Source organism: Chrysoperla carnea, chromosome 3 (genome assembly GCF_905475395.1).
Source record: "Chrysoperla carnea chromosome 3, inChrCarn1.1, whole genome shotgun sequence".
NCBI lineage: Eukaryota > Metazoa > Arthropoda > Insecta > Neuroptera > Chrysopidae > Chrysoperla > Chrysoperla carnea.
The window spans coordinates 24,018,160-24,042,400 of NC_058339.1; the positions used below are offsets into that span (position 1 = coordinate 24,018,160).

At 28.5% G+C, this 24,241-nt stretch overlaps 1 protein-coding gene across 2 annotated transcripts; it reads right to left on the minus strand.

Moving 5' to 3' along the window:
* Nucleotides 1–1,044: 1,044 nt before the first annotated feature.
* LOC123294869 lies at nt 1,045–23,009 on the minus strand. Of its 2 annotated transcripts, none has more exons than XM_044876052.1 (4): nt 22,812–23,009; nt 19,182–19,476; nt 3,677–3,799; nt 1,045–2,200 (listed from the first exon to the last, which is right to left on the minus strand). In XM_044876052.1, the coding sequence occupies exons 2-4, from the start codon at nt 19,468–19,470 to the stop codon at nt 1,566–1,568; spliced, it is 1,047 nt and encodes a 348-aa protein (XP_044731987.1). In that variant the 5' UTR covers nt 19,471–19,476; nt 22,812–23,009; the 3' UTR covers nt 1,045–1,565. The 2 variants fall into 2 exon arrangements, with proteins under 2 accessions (XP_044731987.1, XP_044731986.1); XM_044876051.1 differs by having other exon boundaries at nt 3,677–3,802.
* Between the last annotated feature and the right edge of the window lie 1,232 nt (nt 23,010–24,241).

Sequence of the window (24,241 nt, forward strand, 5' to 3'; positions counted from 1 at the left end):
AATGCAGATGAATAAAATTTACAAGAGAACATTACAGTCAAAACCGGTTTATACAATATCGGTTATAATGCAGAGATAAAAATGAAAGGTCCCGACTGAATCCCTATATAAATACGTACATGACTGTGTCGGCTAAAACAACATTGGTTACAACGACATATCGGCTATAGCGGCCAATATTTATAGGAATAGGGAGTATTCATGAAATTTTTTTCGCATTTCTTAACAAAATATGTAAATATCGCAACATTAATGATAAAAAGTGAAATTAAAATTAAAATCGGGCAAGATCAACTAGTAATTTTAGATAGAAAGATCGAACATTGTATTTGACGTCATATACTATGTTTGACATAAGAACTCCATGCTAAATTTTGTTTTGCTAGAAAGAGATACAAACAAATCTTTAATGACTTTTACCTCGATTGTTTTTATAGTTATTCGAAATATTTTCTACTGTTACATGAATGAGTTTTTAAACTAATATCCGGGAAGTAACGGGACAAGATTGGCGAAGCACTTCAGCTTCTAATCTACATACAAATAAATACAGTTGACAAATAAATTATACAGCCAGTTAAAGATTAAATAATAAAATCTTGAGAGTAATCGAACAGTTTGGAAAAAAAATTGATGTTTCCATTTTTTGAGATTATAAAATATACCATAAACTCGATTTTCTGTTTATAAAAAGCTTAGAATAATAATCTTTTATGTTGATTGTAATCTATAGATTTATTCCTTGTATATTGTAAAGTAACTTGAACATTTTATAAAGATAGTTATCAAAGATGGAATGAGTATTGTTTGTCAAAATATGTTCAACCTAATAAATATGCTCGTTGAATTTTAATAAATGTCATTAGATTTCATTTTTGATAAATTTAAATTATATAAAACAGCGTAGGGTACGATTAAATAAATATTACTATAAAAAGAATTGTTTTTTTTTTTTTACAATTTTAAATATGAAACTTTCTAAAATTGGTCATGTTTTAAAATAAGATTACTATTCAGCGATATTGAGCTATATTGCATCGTCGTTTATACATGAGGATGCCATTGTACTAAATAAATGTTACGTACAATTTGCTTGAATATGTTTTACGTGGATAACATTTCATTAATAGATCTTAGGATGGATCTTAGATTAATTAAAGCAACTTGTCTTTACAGTCTACAGAACTCTATAATTACATTTATCTACTTAATGAAAAATCAGTTTAAATCCCCATTTTTAGCGCTGAATTTCAACCAAAAAGTTGTGGTAAATATTAATTAAATCGTGTAACGATTAATTAAATCCTCTTTGGAAGCTATAGAGTGAGTTGTCATTGATTTTTGATTGGCCAATGCATCTGAAGTCAGCTTAATCTCGCACTCTCAAAGCTTGAATTGATTTTCGATAAATCCAAAAGTCGAAACAGATTTAATAATTAAGTTTCAATATATTTCTTCACATTTCATGAATATTTTAAATAATAAATTAAGTATCGCTAGTACGTTAGAAAATATCACAATATTTGTTATTATGCAAAACTATTGACAAATACTATTTATGTTAATCAAACATAATCAGACGGTTGTACTGTAACAGTTTCATTAATCGCTGAAAGCCTAACAATTGGTAAAGCATTTATTTTTCGTAAATCGTTCAATCTATTTGCTTCATTATTAGGTTCCCACAACGGTTTCGCCACACTCACATTATGTATTACACTACCAACAATTTCATACGCCCGTTCGGGAATTGTTGTCACTGATAAATCAGAATAATATGCACTACTTGGTGCCGATGATATTGGCGCATCAGGTTCTGTATCTGATCCTGTATAGGCGGTATTTTGATATGCAGGACTGCAATTAGATTCTCTGTCTAATTCCGCGTACAATGCTTCTCCAACAGCCGCATACGCATCGTCCATATGTGTATAATGATTTTCTGCTGGGACTGAATTTGCTGGTGAAAACTGTATAGAACTTGTCGATGTTTTCTTTGATGTTAACCAGGACCATACTCCGGCATTAGGAACTGTTGAGTTATTTGGATTTGCATTGTTATTTGGCCCATTTGTATCCTTATCGCTATCAGAATTTGGAGTTGGTACTCGTTCCCGCATTCGAAAGTTTTGACAATTTTCGATTGTTACATTGTTTGATTCTAAATTATTTGATGGACTGGCACATAACGAACAAAGACCTGCAACAATAAAAAATAATTTTAAGTAAAGCCTGCTAAGATAATTAACCAAACTAGCTTCAGTTGATATTAAATTTAGCAAGTAAAACATAACAATTAAGAAAAAAGCTAGTACTTCGGCGTACTTATAATATTCCGAACATTCTTGGACAATCTTACTATAATTTAGACCAGGGCTTCTTAAACTTTTGTAATTCACGACCCCATTTATGATTGCGAGTTTCTTGACGACCCCATACAAATATAAAAGAAAAATAAATTCATATTTTTTGATGATTTATTTACATATTAGGTAACAATATACATACATATGAAACATGTATGTATATGAAACATGTATACATATGAAAATATTTAAGTTTAGAATTCGTTTTGAAACATACAAAAATCTAAAATTAAAAATTGCACAAAAAATTATAAAATTGTATTTATTATAGTTTCAAAAATAAAAGTGGATTCTGACCGTCTTAATTCTCTCGAATATATTCAAGTAGTTGCGTGGTAAGTATTAAATTAAAGTATAAGTTAAAAATTTAATGAGATGGATGTGCCTGTTTTTTATTGCATAACAAATCAAATCTTGGTGGAATGTTTGAAACTGCTGGACGCAAGACCTCTTCAACATTTTTTATCGCTGAACGATATTGGGATTTAATATGTGTTAAAGCTGTTTCTTCAGCAATAATAAATAGAAATTTTGTTGATAATTATTTCTCGGGATTATTTCGGCTTTTAGAGATTGACAAAAATAAATTTATATTTTTATTAATTCCAATAAAATTTCATAATTCATAGTAAATGTTATTCAAGTTATTATAATACTCTTAATAGAAATGCAGGTACAAACAATCTTTCCGATCTAGAAGATTTTATGTTATATTTATCTACGATAATTGTTATTTTATCTTTATAACAATAATTTTACAAGTTAAAAAACACTTTCTGTTAAATTGTATTTTTACCTCTCGCGACCCCAGAATTTTGCTACGCGACCCCAAATGGGGTCGCGACCCATAGTTTAAGAAGCCCTGATTTAGACGGTTTTCAAATATATGTTTTATGATGCCTTTGTTACTGCCAGATCTATAAACTATACAAAATTTTTCGGGCTTTAGCTCCAGGTCTAAATTAAAACAATTGAAAATTTGTATTATATCAACAGTTTTTGACTTATCGTAAATACTTTTTAAGTGAATTACATCAATTTTAAATTCTAGTGTAAATAACAAACTTTAAATAGTTTTCTTTTTTAGAGTAGCAAGTTTTTGAAAAACCATAATAAATACATTAATAGTGCAGTGAGGTTCTGAAAATTACACTTTATAGTGAAGTGAAGTTTTGAAAATCTTACTCTAATTTTACATTTCGCAATAAATTTTTTGGAGAAAACGGTAAACATTTCGTAAGAAATTTTCTGGAGAAAACTGGTGAGTCATTAACTCTTTATTGTTAACATTTTAAAGTTCATAAACTTACCTCTTGAACCAGATGTTTTGAATCTTCGCCAATGAAGAATTGTGACCATAATTACAGCACCAATAACCGCTGATATTAATGATACAATAATTAATGTTAGAAGCCATCCTAATTCTCCGGGAGCTTCTGAAAAGAGAGTTAAAAAATTAATATTTTTATTTATAAAAATATTACTTAAAATACGTTTTAAGGAATTTCATAAATAAACTATCATAAATATCAATTACCTATCGACAAAAACCATTAATGTCAATTATTAATATTTACTCCGTATTTAGATTTCATTATGGTTCATATAAAAGAAGTTTATTTACAAAATTAAACAACCATAATTAATTTATTAGTGGGATTATATATAAATAATGTGCTATGGTATGGATTTAATTACTTTACTCGTGAGAGCAATCACCCTCCGTTATCCATGGTACAACAGCAGCCAAAGTTTTAGTTAATTCATAATGGCAGGTATCTTTCGAGGCCGCTAAAAGTTTTAAAGCTTTAGACATAAGACATTTGTTTTCTCAAAGTGTCATATGCTGTATGCTCAAAGTTAAAAGCTTGACGGTTCTGGCGATTACGATTTTGATTTGGCAATCAAAATGATTCACCATTATGCAAATGAATCACATTGACTGATGGATTATTTTAGGTAATTGAGGGTATATTTTGTGTCGTAAGCAACATTGAATTACCTCGGAATACTTGCATATGAAACAATTCATAACTTTCGCATAATGAAAAACGATAAAGTATTAATTGAACGCAGGAATATCTTTAGCCTCAGCTATGGTTTATAATTTTAAATAAAATTTAAAGATGATCCATAAACTGTGGTTTAAAGAATTGAACTAATAATATTTTATTTATATTAATTGTAGAGTGGAAAGTTAATTATACACAGTTTGTTTACACATAAATCGTACAAAATGGTACAACGAGATTAAACAGCGGGAAACATTTAACTATTAAAAATCTTTGTATGTACGAGTATATTATATATAGACAACATTAAAAGAAAGAAGCCTAGGCTATAAAGGTGGAAACTTTTATTCGAATCAGACTATATAGACTGGGCGCCGGTTAGAAAACATTGCCATTCCAAAAATACACTTCTAAAAATTCTATGGGGAAATAATGCTTAGCCTAGCAACTTTTTCTTCTACGAAAAATACCACAAGTGTGGCGTTTTTTTGGAGGGCTAAAAATTGGCGGATACCTGCTTTTTATTATTCTAATACGGAGATATTAAAATTAAGACTGCAAAAAATGTTTGGCCCGGCACACGAGAAAATAGAGTTTTCGTCGTACGTTTCTGTTTGGACAAAATGATTTTTCTATTTCTTGTTCAATGCCTCAGAATAGTTTATGAAAGCGAAAGAGTATAATTAAGCCACATAAACCTTTTTAGGTGTTAGACTACTGCCCTATGTCTAACAAATTTCCCGACATAAATTTACAAACCCTCGATATAAAATTAGGTCTGGTCTATTCTTGCGTCGCTACGTAGCTTCTAAACGGATGAAGCGATTTTTGTTTTTTTTGACAGGTAATTTTATTGAGTGTTATTACCTTTTTTCAAGAAAATCTGCTCATTATTACATCTTTATATTATTTATTACTTCTTTTCGAGTTGTTATCGTATCGAGGATGGTATCCTAAACTTGTACTTAAAACATAGCTAAGAACAATCTCGATCAAATTATCTTTCGAACATAAAAAAAAAATCCCTTCAATCTTTTAGGAGATACGATGCTACAGACAAACACACATATACGTTAAATTTTACAACATCCCCCTTTTAAGATATCATGTCAATCGATTTCTAATTTGTTATTCTATGATTCTACCTGTTATAATGAAAAAGCAATGAAAAATTTTCCGAGCCCGTAAATAGGAATACTCAGTTACCGAGAACTTTCTTATATAAAAACTTTCCAGACAGGACATAAAGAAAGCCTCAATGGTTGAGAGAGATGACAATAAATTTTTTTATAGATTGGGGCTTACGACAATGTATGCTAATGGGCACCAGGACTAATATCGCAAACGTTTTAAAGGTTGTTTTTAAATTACCATTTTAAAACATTAATTGCTTATTTGTTTTTAAAGTTTATACGATTCGTATAATCATAAATAAAGCAACAAAGCAAGGTATTAACTTTTATAATTAACCGAAAAATTTATAATTAAAAAAAAAAACTTAACACATTCATTCAGATTCTTGGTTCTTCCTACGATTTTATGTATTTTTTGTATATTAATGAAGTGATTTGCATTTAATATTGTAACATTCATTTATTTATTTATGATGACTTTTATTGTAATATAGATATTTTTATTGATATCATTTTATTACAAATTCTATTAGTAAACCATTTACTTGGGTACTCTGGTACCTACTTGATACCTGCTCTACTCTGATAGTCTGTTGTGAGTCGTTGTGTTTTTATATCAATGCATTCATTCTATTATTAATGGACACTTCGATTTTGGTGATGTTCTATTTTCGACAAATATACCTAATTTCCACAGATTGGAAAAGTTACCTAGCCGTTGCTAAAAACAGACTGAGTTATTTACTTTCTTTTTATTTATAGGCAATTTTATTACAGTTATGATATACAAATTACATATAAAAAAAAAAAGAAATTTAAATATTGTTTCTCTAGCCTGTTTGTTTTCCAAAGCGAGATATTTTTAGACCGTGAGTCTAGTTTTGGTCATTTCATAAGTCCAATCAGTAAATTAACCTGATTTTTATACTTTTTGGATGAAAATTACCCCATCCACTGAGTTTCATCAAGTTCCAAAACAATAATTTGTCCCAATTTCGATAAAACTCAGTATATAAGGTAATTTTGATCCAAAAAGTACAAAAATCGGGTGCATTTGTTGACTGGTCGAATAGTTTTTGAGATACGGACTAAAATCGATCCAAATATTGCGATATCTCAGAAACTATGCATCCAATCATTAAATTAACCTGATTTTTATACTTTTTGGGTCAAAATTATCCCATCAACCGAGTTTCATCGAATTCCGAAACAAAATTTTGTTTTATGTTTTTCTCAATTTTTTCAAAGGGGTGCGTAGACGTACCTCTTAAAAAACGGTAAAACTCAGTAACGGTAAAACTCAGTATATAAGTGAGAGCAATATTCATTATTATGGACAGAAATTAACTTACGTTACTTAAGGAACATGTGTACAAAATTTCAGGCTTCTAGACCCAGCGGTTTCATTTGTGCGTTGATCGATCAGTCAGCCTTCCATTCTTATATATGTATAGATTTAAATTAAAAGAATAATACTTAAAAAAAATATATAATTTCAATGTTTCAATTATTTTGTATACATTTAGAATTTATTTAATAACTTAAAAACTCATTAAAATTTTACAAATATTTTCAACTTGTATACTTTTGAACGTACGTCTGTGATTCATAAGTCCAAATGACTTATACAATGTTGAAAAATTTATTTTTAATTTTTTTTTGTACTTAAATTGATAATATTTATTTTGTTTATAGTCTTCTTTTATTTATAAATAGGTACTCAAAATTTGTAATTTTTAACTTTTACATTTAAGTTAATTTATAAAATTTAAGTTTATGTTTGAGAGATATTTTTTAAAACAATGCAGTTTTTGATATTTAAGGAAAAAATTCTTTTTTAATTTTTAAAATTTCCCATTTACACAAGAACATTTATAATTTTTATTTAGCAGTCGGAACATAATCATTTTATCAATATCTTCTTAAAATTATTCATATATAATGGGACGACTTTTTGTTTGTTTGTCCGTTTGTTACTCGCCTGTAAAATTTGTTGTGAAATGAATTTCAATAAAATTTTTAGCGAAATGCATATATTTCCGAGGGGGGGGGGAGTATGCATACTTACACAATTAATTATACCCTGTATATATATAATATATATGAAGGTATGCTTAGTTTAGTCCCAAGTTTGTAACGCTTAAAAATATTAATCAATTTACGGTTGTCTGTCTGTCTGTCTGTTAACACGATAAATGAAAAACGAAAAAAATATCAAGTTGAAAATTTTATCGCGTGCTCAGGATGTAAAAAGTGAGATTCAGTTCGTAAATCAGCAACATAGGTCTAGGTCTTGGGTCCGTGGAACAAAAGTTTAAATGTAACTATGTTCCTTATAAAAAAATAAATTTTTGTTTGAAACATTTTTCGTAGAAATCACTACTTACTCGCGAGGGCGCAAATTAGGACAAAACTTTGGTGTACATTTTCTCCGAAACTATAAAAGTTAGGGAGTTGAAAAGTTAAAGATAGCTTCAACTATTGTGAAACATTCTCAAAAATCACACTTTCTTAAAAGGTCGCCTAAACGCCGGCCTCTAATTTATAAAATAAAATAATGTAAGCACTGATATTAAATAATTAACTCAGTCAATTGTTTTGTAACCTCGCGCCTACTTTTGCTTGTGGATAATTTGCCTTTAATGAAGATCATTTTTAACATTATTTTCTCGAGATATTGCGTTTTGTTAGATTTTTACGTGCTATAGATTTGGGCACATTGACAAATCTTCTTTTAATATAATTATTACAAAGTACCTTCATAATTTAAACAATTAAACAACACATGCTGACAAAAAATAAAAAACAATTCCTATATACAATATACATGTATAATGTAGATGTTTATGGACGCACCACTCGTCTGTAATAAATTATATTCAGATGTATGAACTTTTTCTTTCTTAATTATCCATAATATATCCTATTTATAGAACCTACAATATTTTTATATTATTTTTATATGTCTAATATATTTATGCTAATGGAAGGAGCCAGGCCAAAAAAAAAAATTCGTTGAATTTACTAAAGCTGATCATTTGAGGTTTGGAGTAGATGTGTACACACTCATACCGCGGTCAGTCGAACGATAGAACAGGGGTCAGATATATGCTATCGAAATGGTGCAGTTTTACGTGGTACTAAAATGAATTTACTAAAGCTGAAAATTGTTATATTGATTGTATATTGCATATAAATTACAGTTATGATTGTCAGTCAGTTAGGCGTTAGAACAGGGCTGGTCAGTCAAGCCTTATTTATGAACAATAAATAGAGAATATTCATTTATGAATTCCGTGGTATTTAAATGAATTTATTAAGGCTGAAAATTATTATACAGCTTATATATTGCATATAGATAACAGTTATGACAGTCAGTCAGTTAAAGGTTAGAACAGGGCTGGTTAGTCAGTCCTTATTTATGAAAAATAAAAAGATAAGATTCATTTATGATTTCCGTGGAATTGAAATGAATTTATTAAAGCTGAAAATTGGGAACGATTGAACCCCTGTTCTATCGTTCGCTTGACTGAACGCAGTTTGTGTGTGTACACAACTATTATGACCATTCCTCAAATGATCAGCTAATTAGTAAATTCAACAAACTTTTTTTGGCCTGGCTCCTAATCCATACATAGGATAGATGCGTACATATTATATTTTGCTACATATGTTATGTAAACTAAACATTTTAGTTAATTTATTTAAAAATTGTGTAATTTATTTTCAAATGAAATATTACTTTTTAAATGAATAAAAATTAACTATAATATGCAATATGAAATGAAATTAGAGGCGGTCACTAACTCTTAAATGGTGAAGTAAATTCAAATCATACGATATCTAATTTTATTTCATTCATATCACATTTAGTTTCATTATAAATATAATATTTTTTTAAATTTTTGCGGAAATAATTAAAAATGTGAATCGTTTGAAATATGAAACCATTTGGGTGTTTTGTTTGCAATTAACACTGAACTGCTTAACAGGGAAACGAAACACGTGTCCGTGTAAATATTTTGCTACGCCCTTAAGATCAAATTCTCTTAACTTGATTTATATATTTTTTTTCTGCAACGAACTTTTTTTTTAGTATTATAAAACAGATTTTAAAAATGACATTTTTAAAAAAATTTATGTTCCTAGATCTAAAGTGCCCAATTACGGTAAAGATGATAGCGCGTGCAGTTTGATACTTCCAATATTAAATTTTGGAAAAGATTGTAAATATTGAAATAAAAGTAATTTTCTGAGTAATGTTTCATTGTTTACACGGTTTTAAAGAATTTACTCATTTTTAATTTATGTAAATTCTGGGAATATAAAACAACATTAATTTATTTAGTTCTTAATCTGAATCAATTTTTTCCATGAACGGTTTTTTAAGGCAAGCCTCCCTTTTTTATATTTTAAAATATCTTTTTTCTGATATCAATTTCGATTGTCTAAAAGATCGTTGTAGATCTGTTCATACCATATAAAAATATATAAAAAGGTAAGTAAATATAGGGAACTACACCGATCTGTTAACCAATCGAAATTGGTAACAGAAGAAAGATAATATAATTACGAAAATAATAGTATAGGCTTGCCTGCAAAAAACCATTCATTCATAAAATTGATTAAAATTAATTGAATTAAAAATATCCATGAACACTTTTCGAAAGAAAAACTATGATATGAGTGTTTAGAAATCAATAAAATTTCATAAAAAATGTGTCTCATCTGGTTATCAGATGGGTGAATATAGACCTTATATCAATACCAACTCTTTTAGATCAATAAGTTATATCTTAAAAAGATATTCAAAAGTAAAATATGAAAATATAAAAACTGAATTTCAAAAAATACACTGAATTACAGAAATTTGGTGGAAGCGTCGTGAAAATAAAATATTAAAAAGAAAAATTAATCTATTTGAGAAAATTTTATATCATGCAGCTTTTTTTGAGGCTGTGGGCTAAGTTTAGGGAGAAGGATAATAAAAATTCACTTGTTATTTGTTATTCTCTTAAGATGGTAATTTAACAGTAAATGACAAAGAGAAAAAGAATATTATTTATTTTTGGGTTGATATTCTGGCGCAACTATGTAGGTACCGAGATTAAGATTGTACCACACTTAGTCGAAAAACACTATTCGAATAATTGGTAAAAAATTAACATTGCTATTATTATAAATAATTTTTCACGGAATACGGAACGCTAAATAATAATAAAAAAAAACAACAATTTTGATTTAACACAACACATCATAACCTTCTGCAGTCAGTCTCAGAGAGTTTAAGTTACCTAGATGATATTATGTATGAAGAAATCATGTTTCATATAAAATCAAGTAAGGTGTTATTTTCTGGACAGGTTGTCTGTCATAAGAAGTGATATCTACTTTAAATAATAATTAAAATAAATTTATTAAGTTTTAAAGAAAATTATTTTTTACAATTAGGAAATGTGATATTAATTCTTGTAATAATATATTTATATAAATATTCATTTAAATATATAATAAATATGTACGTGTTTGAGTAAAATGTAATTATTCTACAGGTTGATAACTTTTTTATAGGAAATTATTATAATTGCAACATAATTTGTATACTCACGAGCAAAAAATATCGACTTCATAGATATTTCACTTTTTAATATTTTGTAATAAGTTTTTGCATTTTGAAATGCTTGAATTTTGATCTCTTATTTGAAAAGTATGACCCAAAATAAAATTTGGATGTGATAGAGCAAAATTAAATTTTTTGGATTCTGATGACGTCACAAAGTTAAAAAATTGATTTTTTTTATAACACAGGCAAATTTGATCCGATCTTATTGGAATTTTTTTTGAAACCCACTAATTTTGGGTCATTCTTTTTATCTGCGCTGTCAGTTTTTCGCTAGCTATCACTGTTGTGCTTAATTCCGGTACCAGGGCTCCACATTCTTGGAACCTATTATAGCTAGGTTAATTTTAATCAGAAATTTGAAAATTATGACCCAAATTTAGTAGGATTACATACTTGGTTTATTAAAATGGGATAAAATTTGGATGTGATAGAGCAAAATTAAATTTTTTGGATTCTGATGACGTCATAAAGTTATAAAATTCGATTTTTTTGATAACACAGGCAAATTTGATCCGATGTTATTTGAATTTTTTTTGAAGCCCACTAATTTTAAGTCATTCTTTTCAGCTGCGATGTCAGTTTTTCGCTATCTATCACTTATGAGCATAATTTCGTGATCAGGACTCCACCTTCTTGAAACCTATTAGAACTAGATTATTTTTGATCACAAATTTAAAAAGTATGACCCAAATTTAGTAAGATTACATACTTGATCTATTGCAAATAATATTCAAGTTTGTTTCGCTTTCAAAAATTATTTCTGGAAAATTTAAAGGCTTTAAAAATTCTCTTAAGATTTGAGTCATTTATTTTGCGCTCCAGTGTAGATGCAATTATTTCTAAAAACTAGATTTTTATAAATAATTGGTTAGTTACGTTTGAACAATTTCTTGTATCTTCAACAAAATCATTCTTACGTTTACGTTTGCGTTTCAAGACGTTACCATACAAGTAATATCGTAGTAAACAATAATATCTGATTTTAGATTGTAATGTCATGATTGTTTTATCTGTTTTGCAATAAAAATATGTCTTCAAACTTGTCACTGCCACCGTTATTGTTAGTCCTTATAAATTTCAAATGTGTTTTTTTTAATAGTTACATAATAAGAATAACATCATTAAAAATTATTGAACAAATCAAATAATGTGTGTATCTATCCTAAATTTTTCTGAATTAATAGTTAGAAAAATGGCAAGATAGGAATTTATCTAAAAAATAAATGTTTCAAATATTATTTCGCTGAAACATCTCAGAATCAATTAGATTAATGGAAGATTTGAATCAGTTTCTAGTTGTGAAAGTTCATTACGAAAGAGTAAAGACGTTGTTCGTTCTTAGAATAGTTTTTTTTATCGATATTTTGAGGGATTACGAATAGTTACCCAGAAAATTTTAAATTTTCGAATTTATTAGGTATTCTTAATTTTCTCAAAATTGACCACTGTTTATTTAGTACAGAACTTCAGAATATTATTTGACAGAATATAAATCTGGAGAATTAGTGATACAATAATTTGAAACAAATATAGGTTTGGTTCTAAAATAGAAATAGAAAAAATCTCTTAAAAGAGAAAAATAATTTATGAAAATCAATTTATAAATATAATCCAATTTTCTGTTTTAATTCCAAATGGTTTATTTAATTTTGTGGTGGTAATATTGAAAAGTGTTGGCGAAAATAAATTAATATCAAATTTGGGTGTTAAAGTTAAAGTTTTTAATAATCTACTAGCTGTACTTTGCAAAGCTTCGTTGTGAACAACAGATAGCAAGGTTGCTGGTACACAGCAACTCAGCACACTTGAAAAAAGTTGCTTTCTCACGGTCGCGGCTTTGTTACTGGGGCGAATAAACATAATGAAAATCTAATAAAAATTTGACAAACCCCCGATAAAAGGTTTTTTAAACGACGACCACAATTTTTAAATGACTGAACTGATGTACATGTAACTTGCAGTATTGTAATGTACAAATCATGCCCTTCTATTTGATACCTCCACTTGAGTATATTTGAAAATATTCGTTGGTTTATCCCCACTTCCACCTCCATATTCCCTTTCGCCGAGGGTTTAAAAAACAATCTTTAAATCGGTTTGTATATCGTGTCAAAATTTGAGCTCCATCAATGGAGAATTTTTTGATTTTTTGAAGCATTTTTATATAGATAATCATTTTTCAAAAAAAAAAGCTTGTTTCTTTGTCTAAAAGCTTCATTTAAGTATGCACAAAAATCTCTTTAAAATAATAAATTGTATCCTGAAAATTGTGCATTTTAGGAATGAATAAAAAAACTATCACCCAGAGAATTCCGATGGCTTTAGCTTAGATTAATGATTTAGACGCTTAATAAAAAATTGAAGGAAGTGAAGAAGGTCGCTACACTATAAATATAGCGGATGAGTTTGTTCTTAATGATAATAAATTATTTTTAATAAAAATACAAACCATATGCAGTATTAGAGGCAGGTTATGTGTAAAAAAAAAGTACCTCCCTCCTTTTTAATAATTATATATATCATTTTTCTATTTATAACATAAATCATGGAAATTTTTTTGGTTTCATTAATTATATTTAAATACCAGCATATTTAAATTATCGGACCATTTATTTGTTCCCGATGCATCTGACTTATAATCTTAATAATTCATTTATTTAAATTTTTCCGACGGAGGAAGTGAATTCATAATTAGTGATAATGACAACGATAACGCTAATTAGCGATATAATCATAATAAGGAAAATCTATTGGGCAAATATTCGATACAGTATGTTAATTTTTGTATAGGAATTTTAAGTATTCATAAAATGAAATTATTTAATAAGTTTTTAAAATATAATATTCGGATATTGATTCGATCTGGTAGATGTCGAAAACGGCTACCGTTAAAATGTGTTTTATGTTATCTAGACTGTGCTCATTACTTAGAATATATAAAATAAAATAATAAATAGTAAATCAAATATTAGAATTTATTGTTAATGTTTTTTCTATTTACGAATTTAATGTTTTACTTCAGTTTATAACGACACGCATTTTTCGGCCAATATTAATATTATGGAAATATTATTTTAAAACTGACGAAAATAGATATTCTTCCCACAAGTTATAGAGTTTCTACAAGTTTCTAGAAGTTATATATTTCTTTAAAAAATCAGTATTTCATTAAAATTATAATATTAATAAGAAGAATAAAAATACAGCTTTTTTTAAATTATAAATTATAACCAATTTTTCGACCAACATATGGAGTCCTACATTTAACATCAGCTCAGCTGTCTTTTGTCTTTCAATGGCCATCAAAGCGCAATCCTGCTAGCCTATCCTCTCTCATTTTACTCCTTAGATAAGTTTTCAGACGTCTGAGTGACGCAAATGGCCTTTCAGCTATTGCTGTGGTAATTGGCCAGTAAAGACTAATCTCAAAAAAATGAAGTATGCATGGAAGAGTTTTACTTAAATCATATTTTAAAAATAGACAAGCATGCTTGCAATTTGACGGTTTTTCGATGGTATCTTGAGAGTTCCTAAAGTTATTATTTGCAAAGGCTCTATATATTTTGTATCCATTTAATTTGTAGAAAGAACATGATTCATTTGAATGTGTATTATGCTATTTGTTTTTATATATAGTGTTAGATATTTTAAGACGTTTTTTATGATGTTAACGAATATGTAAAATTTCCCATAATATGTAGTAACTAAGTTATTTCCATTTTTTTAAGGACACCTCGTAATGATGCCTATGGAATGTTCGACTTCTTTTTGTACCATAAAATCGTTGAATTTAAAAACTTAAGATAAATAGCATTTTTTCGAGATTCGATAAAATTTCAAAATTAATATTGTTTTGTTCACTTTATCATTGATTAACACTACTGTATATTAAAAACTATATAAAGGAGGATTTGAACTATTCAACCAATTTGCTTAAACCTACTACATTTACACGATGTTTAACATCAATTCGCCATTAGCTTAAGATTTTTGAGTTATATATCTTCTTTTGTTTAATGATGCTATTGCGATTATTACAGTAAAACAGCATTTAAGATCATTAATTGAGAGATGATTAATTATTAATATAATATTTCATTATGTATTTAATGATGTAGAGAATAACACGACTAACTAAGAATAAGAGCCATCAATTTTATAGAATACATTTTATAAAATTGATGACCCAAGTTTGTAACGCCTAAAAATATTGATGCTACGAACAAAATTTTGGTATAGATGTTCATAAAATCACCTAATTATGTTAGTTCATTTTCGATTCTCTGTCCGGCTGTCTGCCAACACGATAACTCAAAAACGAAAAAAGATATCAAGTTGAAATTTTTATAGCGTGCTCAGGACATAAGAAGTGAGATCGAGTTCGTAAATGAGCAACATAGGTCAATTGAGTCTTGGGTCTGTAAGAAACATTTTGTAAACCGTTAGAGATATAACAAAAGTTTAAATGTAAAAAATGTTCCTAATAAAAAAAAAACTTCTTTTGTTTGAAATATTTTCTCATAGACATCACTGTTTACCCATAAGAGCGCAAATGAGGCGCAAATTATGTAGTTTGTATTAAATGGGAATATCAGTTAAGTGTGTATGTATGTTTGTATGTTTGGCTATCTTTCTATACTGATATGACGTAAAAAAACAAACGATTGCGTAATCAACTGTCTTAAAATGGTATTCAAACAATTAACTCAGTCAATTGTTTCTTTTCACTTGTTATTATATGTCATTAATTTATTTTGCCATAAATAATAAATAATTAAGGTACCTACACATATAAAATCAGTCTCTAGAATTCGTTACGTAGGTACTCGGTCGTGAATTGAATATCGTAAAAACTTAAAAGAGATTTCTCTGTATTCAGAATGCACAGAAGTCAAATGGAATTGACGACAAACATCATACAAAAATCACTATATTTTCATGTTCTTTATTTTTTTTGTAATTAAGTACTTTTTCATTACACTATGCTAGCATAGCACTACACTGTTAAAGCAGTGTGTGAATGAATGTGAGAACATTATTTTAAATAAAGCAGACTAAGACTAAGACTAACACATAACTTCTCTATTCTTGGTTGTTGGTTCTCTTTATGAGACATCACATGAATGGAACAACATTTATGTAATATAAATAATACCTATATATATTTATATGTATGTGATATTACACAAAGGACTAAAAGGTATAAAAAATATAAACATATGCACAGATGTCTATGTCTCATTCTAAGCAAGCCGTCGTCGATATCACCTTTACAGACGAAACCAATAAATTTCTGATTATGTAAATAGTCCGCGAGAAAGCTCCCTTTTCGTTAAATGTTCAATACTTACTCAAAACTTTTGGCGAGTCAACCAAACTTTCTCTCTACGATTGCTTTCGAAAGTGCAGCTTTTTCAACTGAGCATATTTAAGCTATCGGTCTGACAAAACGTAAAAGGAAATTTGTCGGATACTACGACCACGTGATAACATTATTATTAAACAAATCAGCAAAATTGAATTATGTAGGTATGTAATGAAAAAGAAAAATGCTTAAGCACGGCATGTTCGAGGTGGTAGACAATTTCGCTGCTGCAGTATTTTTAAGCTTTTATTCAAATTGCAATGCATGAAGGTATGTATAACAATGCATGGTAAGGTAAGTGAAGTCCCGATTTTCCCATCGCTTCCACCATTGATATACATATGTTTTATAGATATGTTGTTTTATGCTTGGAGAGTATAAAAGCGAATTTTTGGGTAAATTATGAAAATTTCAGTCTGTTTCCGTGAATCATGTATAAGAATGATAGTTTTAATTATCATGATCTCTTTTCTTCTTGAGTTAATCATTGTCAGCCTGAATGCAAATCAATCTTGAAAATTTATCTTTCATAAATTCCCTATTTCGCGCTCATCGTGAATTAGAAATATTGCCATCCATGGCAGATATCAATAATAAGTCGGTGGTACGCAGGATTGGTAGATAAAAGTTCCAAATCTTATCACTGTTTTTGCGAATATGAAAATTCTCAAGAATCATTTTAGTAATCATTAATCTATAACGCCTTTTCAAGGTACAAAAATCGGTAAGATTTTTGTACAGATTTTCAGTAGTCCTTGATGTAAAATTAATAGGGACACTGGAGGAGAGGGACCCATTTTTCTTGGTGAAACACATCTAAATAGGCAATAGTTACGCTACTGGGTAACAATGAAAACGAATGGGAATTCGAGCTGTCAAAGAATTAGAGTTATTGAAGCTGTACTGCAGTCTTACAGAACCAAATTTCCAGAAGGTTGAAAACATTGATTTTTTATGATTTATCACATATAATACTTTTGATTTCGATTTTCGTTGTGAAAAAGACAACTTTCTATCAGAAAGTAATTATTATGCACAAGAGTTTTGTGTATGTGTTTGTGTTTGTAAGAGTTGCAAGTGCGTCAACAAAATCATTTTCATAAAACAAGATCATTTAAAAAAAATATATAATTCATTTCATTCTTGAATATTCAAAAATGTTTTTTTTGTTTTGGCGTGTCATCGATGATTGAGATGTTGTTTAAATTATTAAAAAACAGCTTTTTTTTTGTTAACTTCATCAACATCTTGGTTTGTGAACGACGCACATATGCATGTCTTAAATAGACACATTAATTATTTTTTTTACCTTAAAGAGAATAATAGTGATTTTTTTTATGTTAAAAATTATGGATTCAAACGTTTTTGGTCGTATGATTGGTATATCGACTAAGCTTTTAAAACACAGAGAGAAGAGAATTACAAATACAAAATTACTAATCGATAAGTACTCTTCCGCAATTTTATCAAACATCAGATTTCCTTACACCACAAGGGAAGTAAGTCTGATAAAAGCTAAGCCACTTTCAAGCTTTCCCATTTATTGGATTAATATGTAATTTTTTAAGAAATACATATTTTTTTTCAACTTTTGCAAGTAGGATGTTGAAGAATATTTTCCAAAAGTCACTCGTAAATATCGATTAGATTTTGTAAAACATTGCTTCTTGAAGAAGGTATGGTGCCACGAAAGACTGACGATTAACTCTATAAATAATTTTAGTTTGTTTGATTGAATTTGGAGGGAATATTAATGGCTACTAAACCTTCAATAAATTCAGTCGAAGTTTATTTTGTTCATTTTTTTGCGCATAATTCTTTGGTTTTTTTTCTCTCCATATCTAGGAAGCAAAAGTAAAGAATGTCTCAGATCTTATGTCCATTCTCGCCGAAGATGACAATGAACATGAGTTCTGAGATATTCGTTACCTGCTTCCGTGGTGTGTTTATTGTTTTTCGGCTCAACGGTGGCGAAAAGCGGCAACTTTGTTTAGCGCTGTGCTAAGATCTGAGACATTCTTTACTTTTGCTCTCTAGATGTATGTATGATCATAAATTTTAAGTTCATAAAATCAAAATAATCCAGTCACCTTCCAAGAGAACGTCCCACGTTTTGAGAGACTGAGAATTTTCGTCAATGATCAGTACTTGCTGACAGACAGTAATGTGATATTAGTTTTGAAACCATAAATATTTTTACCATCATTAAATTTGAGTGGGATGTGGGCAATTACAAAGGAGAACAAAAGAAGCCTCTACTGAATTTAACTAAGGTAATAATTCCGTCGCCAATAAACAAAAAACTGAACTTGCACGTTTTTACAAAAACTCGTTGCTAACTTAATAAGTTAGCTACTAAGAGCTGATATTCGCACGGATTGGAGGCTTAGAAGTAGTCCTTAATCAACCCTCAAAATATCAATCAAACAAAAGAAAACACACGGCGTGGTTCTAAATATTATTTGGATCATTAAAACGCTTTCGTTACATTGTACAAAAAATTAGCTTCTTCAAAAGGCAACACTAATCAAAAACTAATGGAAAAACGCAAAGGACGGCAACGGCAATGTGTGTAAAACAATTTTCCGAAAATCAGAGACCGTCTTTAATTACTTTGAAATGCAAATAATGTCTTTAATCACTTTGAAATTCATTGAATAAATTTTAAATAACTCAACATACCATCTAACGATGAAAAAAGACTTGAAGAATCTTTCCAAGCCCAGGAACATAAATCACATGTTGTAACTCCATCAGGTGTAATATCATCATCTAAAAATGCTGGCCTTGGTGGTGGAGGTACAAAATTGCCAGCCCATAAGCCACCCGCACTTGCATCGAATGGCATTGGTGAATCCTCATCAAAGTTACTTGGCCACCAATCAATTCCATCATTAGAATCACCTAAAAATGCCTCAGCAACATCGGTCAAGCTGTTTCCTGCTGTGGCATCTCCCGTGGGAGGTATCATAGATACCTGAAACAATAATATTCGTTTTTAAAATAAAATAATGTCAACAATGTCTTCTATTAAAAGTTCAAAATAAACTTTGTAACATCAGAACAATTAGTGGAGTAAACATAGGCATAAAAATATCAAAACTCGGATTCAAAATAGTTTATACTTTAAAATTTTGGGTTTTAGTGAAGTTTTTGTTTTTTAAAAAAATATCTCAAAAATAAATGTCACAAATTTCGTCATGACCGAAGTTAAAGTAAATCTGATCTTGAATAAAAATTAAATTTTTTGGCTACGAAGATATGAGAACGTAGGGATTTGGGATGGCAACGAAGAAATTAAGGAACAAATTTTTATGCCATTATAAGCTAATAGTATTATGTCACGATGAAATTTTTTTTAGATATTCTTGTACCAAAATACATAAACAAGCCAAAATCTGATTTAAAAACCGACTTAAAAGATAGCACGGCGTCTCATTTTTTTCAATATCGAAAAGTTCTAAAAATTAAATCAGTGCTGGCTAAAGTGGAGAAAAATTTGTGACAGAGCAAATAATTATGAATAATTTTCAGCTTCTGATCAAATTTTGTCGATTCTGCAATTTTTCACTGAAAAATCTAGCAATGGAAAACGTCCGGCACAATGGCATTTTTGGTATGCAAGTTGGCATGGTCGCAAAGAATATTGGCTTTCGGTCTGCGAATGAATAAGGCCCAGAAATTTTTGCCAAAGACCATTCTCAGTCTTGATGCTAATATTTTTGGCGGTAAACTCTAGATATCACCCTATATAAATTCGATTCGTTAAAACGAAAAAACTTGGAAAATTGTCCTGTTTTCTTAAAAGATCTTTCAGCTGCTTTTGAAGTATATGTGAAGTAGAGGCAACTTTATTTTCTTTCAGATTAAAAAAGCATATTCTTCTAGTTATTACTTAATTGCATCATAAAGAACCTTTTTTTCGTAAAATAAGCGGGCTTTTCAAAAAAAGTTGTTGATGATTTCATATTCAATGTAAAATTTAAATATTTTCGAAATGGAGGGAATCTTCCACTCAATCCTAAAATCCTTCTACTTATTTTTTAAGTACATAATAAGGAATCTTTTTATATCAAAATTAGCGAGCTTTTTAAAAATTTATTATTCTTATTTTAAGTTAATAATAAAGCAGGCAGACTACATCACAGGCGGTTAAGACACTTTTTGCTTAAAATTTTCTGATATCGGTAATTAAATATTTCACAACCATTTTGTTCAGTAAAATGAAAAATTAATTAAATCCGATGTCTGAAACTATCTTCCAAATAAAAACCTAATTCCACCCGACTATAAATTATATTAGAAGAATACATTCATAGTGCCGTCGGCACTGTATTATTAAGACAACAACATTGTATATCTTTATATATACGAAGATCAGTAAAACATTTGGCCGGATGCCCACTGGTTTTATCCAAGATAATGGAACAAATGAGATCTCTCGTTCATATAATATAATTGAACTTTTAGTTTGGGTTCGATTATAAATAAAATGGATGAAAGTTTGACACACGATACTTGAATATAATCAAATACTTCATTAAATTCTGTTTAATGAAGTATTTATTGCAATGTTGGTAACACAATTAACAATTAAGACATTCTTTAATGAAAGAATTATATCTTCGCTATTTGACCTCTACATAGTCTTGCTAATATATTACTGTGAACTATTCACATATAAAAAATATAAATAAAATTGTTTGCCGATACTAACGCTCAAACGTGTATAATTTTTTTTTTTTTAATTTTAATTTTGTTCCTTTTAAAAAAATATATTTTGTAATTTTTTTAAAAATAGTTTCATTTTATACTTAAAATCATAGAACCTTATTGGTAAAAAGTTGACAAAAAGGTTTATAAAAAGCTTAGCACAAGCAGGTATACAAGTATCTTTAAAGAAAGAAGCTTTACCTAGTTATTACAATGAAATTGTAAAGAAGCTTTAAAAAGAATTAATTTTTATATTTAATAATAAAGAAGGTACACAACGACACATTTTTAATTAACTTAATCCATTTATTTAATTTTAGACACGAAAAATAATTTGTATTGACAATAAAAATTTTTCTTAGAAACTCTTTTCCTTAATTAAAAAAATTGGTTATTTTTGAATTATTTTATATCAACGTTTCAAATTCATCAGATAATCAGATAATTAAAAAATAAGTTAAGATTGATTGGGGAGATTTGTTTATAATGTTAAAAAGTTGAGCGGTTACGGGTTAGGTTAATAAAACGTTTCAATCAACAAAAAATATGTTGCTAAAAAATAATGCCCCACTAAAATCACTTCTGTCGAAACCGCAACTGGAATTTCCGCTTTTGTCCTGCTAAAACTATGGTTTCGATGAGATACTACTAAAAATTGTTTACGATATATTGTTATTTCAGTTACTAAAAATTGCTACAAAAGGGAAATCTCTATTCGCTACTGTTGAATTTGTTAATTGCGACGGAAAACCAGAAAAATATTGATAATATGATAAAATTGCTTCCATAAAATGTGATTTCGTTTGGAAGAAATGGGTTTAAAAACATTCGAAAGCAGAAAATTGATATACGTCAAAACATTTTTCTAATCTAACAAATTTTCCGTATCTACAAAACTTATTGTAATATATAGTTCTAGAAAAATAATTTTTCAATACCTGTATTGTTTTTTTTAATTTAAATAAACAATTTTAAATCATTCCAAAAATTGAATGCATATTGCATGCGTGTATTAAAATAATTAAAAAATTGCCGAACGAAATGTATCTAATTTAACGGTAAGAATACTTTACCGACAGAAATATATCTATTTTAACGATAAGAAATGCATTCCAATCTTTCCAAATATTATGCAAAATAAAAAAATTGTATATTCAACACGAAAACGTTAAATGTTTTGAATTATAATTTCAGTAACCTTTACAATTTTTGGTTTGAACTTTTCTACATCTGTAGATTTTTAATAAGTATTAAGATATTTTTTGATTTATATTAAGTTTTTTTCATCCAAATAAATCATTTTCAAACTTGAGTATTATTTTTAATAACTAACTTCGTGAGACAATAAATTTTGGTTTTTATACAAACTTTAATTTCCATTCTTTTTCATTTTTACCTTACGTTTACCTTTACATAAATTTTAGAAATAGTTTAAAAAAGCGAATACTTTTTGATTGAAAAATATTTGATTGAATAAACTATAAATTCAATCAACTCAAAATTATCTGTGTTTAAAATGAAAAAACTTTAAAATCACACAATTTGGTGGAAGCGCAAGTAAATTAGTAAAAGAAATATATGTTTCTTAAGTCTTATTACCTATTTATAAATAAACTTTGGTAACCAGGAAAAATAACTAAATCATCCGTAGACTGCGCGCGTATCTTCTTAATAAAAAAAACGAGCGCACAATTCAAACTAACATACACTTTTCCATAAAAATTAAATTAATACAACGAAAATAAGTTAAAATTAACGTCGTTTTGTACAACACATAAACACATAAATATATATATTTAAAAATAATTTCACTTGTAAAACAATTTAATAATAATTCAACAAGAACTCAAAGAAGTAAAAACAACAACTTATAAAAAAAACTTTTTAAAAATATAAAAAAACACAAACGATGAGATGAAGAGAAAAAAAAAACTAAACACAAAAATTTACTAATTAATAATGTCAAAACACTATTTAAACGTGAACATAATCCATATGCAGATATAACATAAAAGCAGTGAGTAATTTTTTTTCGGAGTCGTGTAGTGTATGATATATCTTAGAATGCAAGTCGCACATGAAGCACAATGCACACATGCATCATACAACAAACACACTACACAAACGACGGACGAAAAACGACCCGCTACAACGACGGTAACATTACAAATATACCAACAGACATGTATATCGATTCGTCACTCATCACCATCAACAGAGATGTTTTCCTTGTGGTAGAACGAACGTTACGACGGTCATGGCGGGGGAACTGCACACACACAATATATACATTCTGACTCTGATGTGAGATCTGATGATTTACTACGCATGTGCTAATGATTTTATTTTTATACGATATGTATTATATTATTATATCTAGATACGATATTACTTAGGTATATATAAGCTATATGAGTGTGAATATGGTCCTTACTTCTAAGTAAAGTAGCATTGGGGGATTTAAAATTAAGAAATCTACAAGAAATAAGGACAAAAAAAAAAACGACAACATGCAATCATAAAATTTTATCTTTTTATAAATTTAACACAGTTGTGTTTTGTGTCTTGTTTGTGATATTTATTAAAAAGAATTAGTGGTCGGTATCGTCGTCATATGGCGTACTCTTCAACTTCATTTTGAATTAGTCTTAAAACTTCCTTTTATAAGATAAGTTTATTGCATTGAGAAATGTTTTGAACAGATCCATTTGCTTTTGGTAAAAGTAATTGAGCGATTTGACAAAGTTCTGACATCTTCTTTTGAAAGTATACCTATACAAGAAACCCGTTTGCCCAAAATTTGAAACCGTACAGTCCATCCATAGGGCTGAGCATTATATTTCAGGTTTATATTACCTAAAATATAATAATAAATGAACTATAAATTTCAGGTTTTATATAATTTTAAAAAATTAGCATCTGAAAGAAGTCATTCATTTTACTCAACATTTTTTATAGCCGCAACTTACATTGATCATGCCCTAAAATCCAAATATTGCTTTAAAAACAGGCTACAATTCAATTCAAGG